General features: G+C 36.2%; 2 protein-coding genes across 2 annotated transcripts; one reads left to right on the top strand and one right to left on the bottom strand.

The window, feature by feature from the left end:
- Window positions 1–718: 718 nt before the first annotated feature.
- Window positions 719–2013, top strand: LOC140806597 (uncharacterized; the record flags this gene model as incomplete). The annotated part of the gene is given in 2 exon segments (XM_073163158.1): window positions 719–1174; window positions 1176–2013. Coding segments are annotated over 2 exon segments (825 nt in total), but the record flags the coding sequence as incomplete, so codon positions are not given.
- A 148-nt stretch (window positions 2014–2161) lies between these two features.
- Window positions 2162–4000, bottom strand: LOC140807733 (6-phosphogluconate dehydrogenase, decarboxylating 3, chloroplastic-like). The gene has a single exon (XM_073164695.1). The coding sequence runs from the start codon at window positions 3864–3866 to the stop codon at window positions 2388–2390; it is 1479 nt and encodes a 492-aa protein (XP_073020796.1). The 5' UTR covers window positions 3867–4000; the 3' UTR covers window positions 2162–2387.
- Between the last annotated feature and the right edge of the window lie 2487 nt (window positions 4001–6487).

Raw genomic sequence — 6487 nt, forward strand, 5'->3', positions numbered from 1 at the left:
TTTGTGAGACAGATCTTTTATTTAGGTCATCCATGATAAAATATCACTTTTTATGTTAAGAGTATTATTTTTTATTATAAATATCGGTAAGATTGACCCATCTCACAGATAAAGATTCGTGAGACTATCTAATTTATTTATCGTTCATCAATTAAATCAGTGAATAAAAAACACATCTTTATCCATAATATATAACTTTTATTTATATTCATTAATTAAAGAAAACGTAAATTTAAATTTACGACCTTATCGTAAATTTAATCGGTCAAATCTAAGTCTGTTTTTGATTTCACTACTTAAGTCAACATTTTTGACTTTAAATACATAAGTCAACATTTTGACTTTAATTTTTTCTTTTTTTTTTTGTATATAAAAGATCAAATTGTATGGTGATGATAAGTTTCGGATTTTTTTGCAAATATTCTTTATCTTCGGAAATATATCCAAATATGATTATCTTATTTTCAAATGTTTTAAGAAAAATACTTTTGAAGGTGCATATTTTTCTCTTTTTTTTTATATATTTTTATCTTATTTTATATCCGATACAAAAAAGTATCTAATGCAAATCGATACAAATTTCATAAAATAGAGATTTTTTTTCTTTCTAAAAGTTACATTTTCAATCAACTTGTGTTGGGCATTTCCTACTTCATCTTTCTTTTTCTCTCAATTTCTCACTTGCCTTCGATGAAACTTTAGAATCAGTTCTTCGTGATCATGCCTTAAAAATTTTCTGATTCATCACCGCCCGCATACCCGTGCCCTACACAGTGCTCATCTCCCTCCAAATCTATCAGGAATCAAGGTTTCAGTTGTAGGCCTAAGAAGCAGAACCCTTTGGAGGAAAGGTGCCAACTTCAGTGACTTCATAATCCCCCCTAAGACCTTGCCGGTACCGTATTCGAAAAGGGTTCTCATACTTTACCATAATCTTGGCAACTGGTCTTCTTTCTACTACACTTTACCAGGCTACACAGTGATGAGCCCCGTCATTGGTTTTCTTGTGTACGACGAATCTTTCTCGAGCAGGAAAAAACCATCGAAACTATCAAAACTTGAGCTCGACACAAAGGGAAAGCCTATAATGATTCAATTCAAGAACTGGACGTTTCCCAGGAAAGGGGGCAATCGCGACAAAAGATGTGCTGCATTCGATGAAAATGGGAATTTGAGTATATATAAGTGATATAAGCATGACTAGCGAGTGTCAAAGTAGAATCCAAAGCCATTTCTCAGTAGATATTCCTGTCAATGAAACAGAAGCAAGCGTGGCCCTTTTGGATTGTAGGCTTTTTGGGTGGATTTGTGTGATTGATTTTGGTGGAAATCTGGCTGTGAGATGTTTAGTCGGGAAAAGGAGACAAGACACGATGGAAAAAGATGCAGACAATGGAGAGTTTCTGCAGACATATTGTATTCATAGCAGCAAAATGCCTAGAGCAAAAGTGACAATAACTCAGCCTGTTCTTGAGAGTGCAACTCTCCCAAATCCAAAACTTTCATGGTTCGACTACTCGAACAGAAACCAAAGTCAGAAATAGTGATTCCGGGAGACACGGATCAAAAGGCAAGTTCCGGACAAGAGGAAGGTGACTCAAAAGAAGATTTTTTCTTTTGGTTTGGTGTTTTTCTTTATGCCGGGATCTGTATTCAACATGTGCGAATGTTCTGACATATTTAAACTTGAAATTGAAGTAAAGAGAATGGAGTTCTTAACCAGTTCTACCTGGTACAGTCACTGCTGGAATTCAAAAGAATATTTGATCACTAGTCTTTTAAATAATGGTAATTTAATTTCATTATTTGTTCAGACTGCAAACTATGCTCTATTTGGTGACACACATTTCCCTATAATTTAAACCAAGAATTTCGCACATTTAGTTAATCCCTTTTAGAAAAACAACTCATCTACGCCAATTGTGATATCTCAAATAAAGGTTTTTTTTTTTGTTTTTGGAGTTGGAGAGGAAATTATTACAATAGAATTTAGAATCTAAGAACACCACCTCCCAAACTTGGACATTGGTGCCATATACAGCACAAGTAGAACATTGAAAGCTGCATTGGCAGAGGTTTAATACATAAATGACCACAAATTGCACAACATAAGAATCTGTAATAGTTAGTGCAGTGATTGATAAACTAAGGAAGAAGTAAATGAACAATTCGTGCTAAGGCACGTTATAACATATCAAAATTGACCATGAGGTGCGCTACAAGGGATATAATGCTCAAATAGGTATTGCCCCATTATTAACTGTAAAAGTAACATTGAGAAAGCAAGAAAATTAACGATGATATAACTCAAACTGAAATAAATCGCTCGAGGAAATCCAATGTATAACAACTTCAATGACCAGATTATAACAACAGACCAGACCTCTCTACCTGGCCACTCTGGTCTTTCGAGCAAGCTTGGACCACTCGGTGTGGTACGATCCAGGGCGATCGATCCTCTCGTATGTATGCGCCCCAAAATAATCCCTCTGAGCCTGCACAAGGTTGGCGGGCAGCCTACTACGTCTATAAGTATCAAAATATTGCAAACTCGCAGACATCCCGGGGACACTAATTCCCTTCTGAATAGCCAACCCCACGACTCTCCTCCATGCTGCCTGTCTCTGCACCATTTCCCTTGCAAACTCAGGGTCCACCAGTAAATTGGCCAGCCCCGGATTCCTCTGATAAGCTTGCTTAATCCTATCCAAGAAAACTGCCCTGATGATGCACCCACCTTTCCAAATCCTCGCCAACTCCCCCAAGTTCAAACCCCATCCTTTCTCCACACTCTTTGACCTCAACAAATTCATCCCTTGGGCGTAACTACAAATCTTGGATGCGTAGAGAGCCTGCCGGACATCGTCAATCAACTTTTTCTTATCCACTGCGGCCACATTATTAATCAACTCCTCCTTCAACCCTTCTTTCTCGAAAATCTCTGCAGCCGCCTCCCTCTCCTCCTTTAAACCACTCATGTACCTACTATCCAATGAAGCGGCGATCGTGGGAGCTGCGATGGACAGCTCAGCCGCCTGCTGCACCGTCCATTTCCCCGTTCCTTTCATCCCGGTCTTATCCAAAATCTTATCCACCAAATACCCACCGCCAGTGTCCTCATCCTCCACCTTAAAGATATCTGCGGTAATCTCAACCAGGAAACTCTCCAACTCCCCCCTATTCCAGTCATAAAATATCGCCGCTAACTCGTCATTCCCTAGTCCCCCAACGTTCTTCAGCACATCATAAGCTTCTGAAATCAGCTGCATATCACCATACTCAATTCCATTATGCACCATCTTCACAAAATTCCCCGACCCTCCTTCGCCAATGTAAGTAACACAAGGGCCATCATCCACCTGCGCGGCGACCTTATCAAGAATGTGATGAATATTCAAATAGGCCCGGTGGGACCCTCCTGGCATCAAAGAAGGCCCATTTCGTGCCCCGTCTTCACCCCCGGAAACTCCCATCCCAAGATAAAGTAAGCCCTTCCCAGAAACCTCCGAAATACGGCGTTCAGTGTTCTCGTACCACTCATTACCCCCATCGATGATCGTATCACCGGGCTCCATGTACGCAGACAGAGCATCGATGGTCTGGTCAACAGGGGCCCCAGCTTTCACAAGAATGATCACAGATCTGGGCTTTTTAATAGAAAGGACGAAATCTTTGGGGTTGTACTGGCCGAAGAGAGGCAGATTACCTTCCCGTTGAGCTCGATCCTTAGTTTCATCAACTTTGGAAGTCGTCCGATTGTAGACGGAAATCGGGAAGCCTTTCTCCGCGATGTTCAGGGCCAAGTTCTGACCCATCACTGCGAGGCCCGCAAGCCCGATTTGGGACAGCGTCGCTGCTGATTCCATTTGTTCTTCGATTGTCAATTTCTCCAGATATCCGCTGTGGCGGGGAAGAAGAAAAAGTTGGCTTCTCGAAAATGGAGAAACGGAAGTCACACAACAATGCCGGGAGCCCGATGCTTACGATGGCCGAGTAGAAGATATTACAAGACCAGCCAGATTACGTAGTTAAATGACTATTATAACCTCCGCATTACCTCATTTCACACCTAGCCACTACAAAAATGCAGAAAAAAAATATTATATTTTTTATTTATTATAAAATATAAATAATGTAACATTAAATCTTTTTCCCTTTTAAAAATATAAATAATAAATAATTATATATTCCGTGAAAAAATTAATGAAAATTTTTATATTTGTTATTCTTCTAAAGTGATGGGGGTGGCGGAATAGTCGAGGCTAATGTTTCGATGACTTGAAGGATGCTCCAAACGCTGTCGTTTCGCGGGCACCAACACAGTTCTGGGACATGTTTGGTTGGTCAGCCAAATGAATATATCTTTGGACTTTTGGTGTGCGGCGTGGAACATTATTCGAGTCAAAAAAGGCTCCATGCAAATAAATATATAAGGTGGATTCAGTGGAAAATCACAAGTTTGCTTCATCTACGTCCCCTCTGGTATATTTTTCCGGGTATCGTTTAGTTTGGAAAATATGATTATAAGAGCATGATATATGGAAATATATGTCCAATTATCATAAAAATCGAGCAAAATGTTAGTTGAAACAAGAATACAACATCAATTTGTAGTTAAAGTTATACAACTTTTTGTTTATATCGATCAGTGTTAAAGATCGGAGTGAGAGTCTCTGTCAGAAGTCACCCGATGTCATAAAAGACGATGAATTGACAAACATTTGTAGTTATGAACATATATTCCTTCTACAAATTATCGTTGAAAATTGATACTATGTATTAGATTAGTTGAATCATCCACAAGACAATCCTAGACTGAAAGTAAAAGCCAAATCTTTTAGCTGAAATATTATAGTCAGATTAAAGAAGGAGCACAAACCGATTTGTTATTTATCTGGTCATTATGATCATATATTGTTGAACAAAATTCTTCTGTGTACATCATGTAAGCTGTGAGCAAGGAACTCTAGTGCTCTAAGTCCTCATTTTCGGTTTCACTAAGAATTTCAATTAGACAGTGTTAAGTTCTAACTGAAGTGGGTAATTTCAAATCACTTGTAGTTACAAAAGTCTTTTAGTACAACTCGTCTTCTTTCTACCACACTTGACCAGGGTACACTTTACCGAAGCCCTACCAAACAACGGCGTAAATATAACAATCCTAAGGTAGTGAAATTCCTTGTCGGATAAGTTCCGACCAACACGAAAATTTGCGTACTTATACATTTTGTTTTTTTTAAAAAAATGCAAAAATGTGACGTTTTCATAAGCAAATAGTTACCAAAACCCAAATAGATACATCAATTTTATTATTTTTACAAAGACGAGTGATGTTTTCCTAAATTTAAAAACACTAATTGACACAAACTTAGTGTTATTTTGATAAATAAGAAAAATATCCAATAGCTAAAATAAGAGGTCATATAAAATGACTAATCTGTCTATTAATTTTATTTTTGTTGGAAATTAAGTTAAGATATAATCATAATTTCATCTCAATATTCACCAATTACTTGTAAACCAGTTAATTAATATCAACTATAATAATATAATAACATAATAAGATATTAAGAACATTTCAGTATATTTCGTTATATTTATTACAACTCACTCATAAGACTTGGTACAATCAATTTCATCTTGTTCAAGAAATGAAATTCACACTTAATACTAGGAACGAAGAGTTACATTCGTAAAACAAAAAACAAAAAAAAAAAAATACAAACAAACAATGTGTGTATTTTCCTTCCAAATTAAATGCCGATTCTTTGTTAAAATAATTTTGCTCATTTCTTCATCAAACCCATTCGAGCAAAAAAGCTGGAAAATCTTCTTTTGTAGAGAATTTTCGTCTTTTGATCATATCTTGTTCTTCTACTAGAAAAATCATCCTTTATCCTCGAATCGATTCCATCTTTCTCAAATCTTGACGGAGATACGGGCAAAGAAATCGTGGTGTGCTTCTCGATAATATTTGTTAGCTCGGCTAACTCGTAAGAGTCGTATAGTTCACTCCCACAATCCCACACTATTTTAACTTTTACTTCTTCTCTTCTCTCCATAGATATTTCGTATACACCTGCAAGATAATCCTACTCAAAAACATATGTATTCAAATTTTTTTTTTATCACAGGCAGTTTTACTATGTGCAGTATATATATATATATATATATATATATATATATATATATATATATATATATATATATATATATATATATATATATATACACATATTTTCCACATTAATAATGTAATAATGATATCCTTGTTGTATGATCATACTACAATATTGAATCAATATTATTTATATAAAATGTTGTCTCATTTGCAAGTTTTTTTTTTAATGATAAGTAATTAAAGAATTTCATAACATAATTATATATTTCCATATACTAAATATTACGTCGATACAATATTTATGTGCAATAAGTAAACAATCAACACAAAACTCTAATGAGATCGTCTCACTTATCAATTTTGTGA

The sequence above is a fragment of the Primulina eburnea genome, chromosome 12, assembly GCF_022965805.1.
Source record: "Primulina eburnea isolate SZY01 chromosome 12, ASM2296580v1, whole genome shotgun sequence".
Taxonomy (NCBI): domain Eukaryota; kingdom Viridiplantae; phylum Streptophyta; class Magnoliopsida; order Lamiales; family Gesneriaceae; genus Primulina; species Primulina eburnea.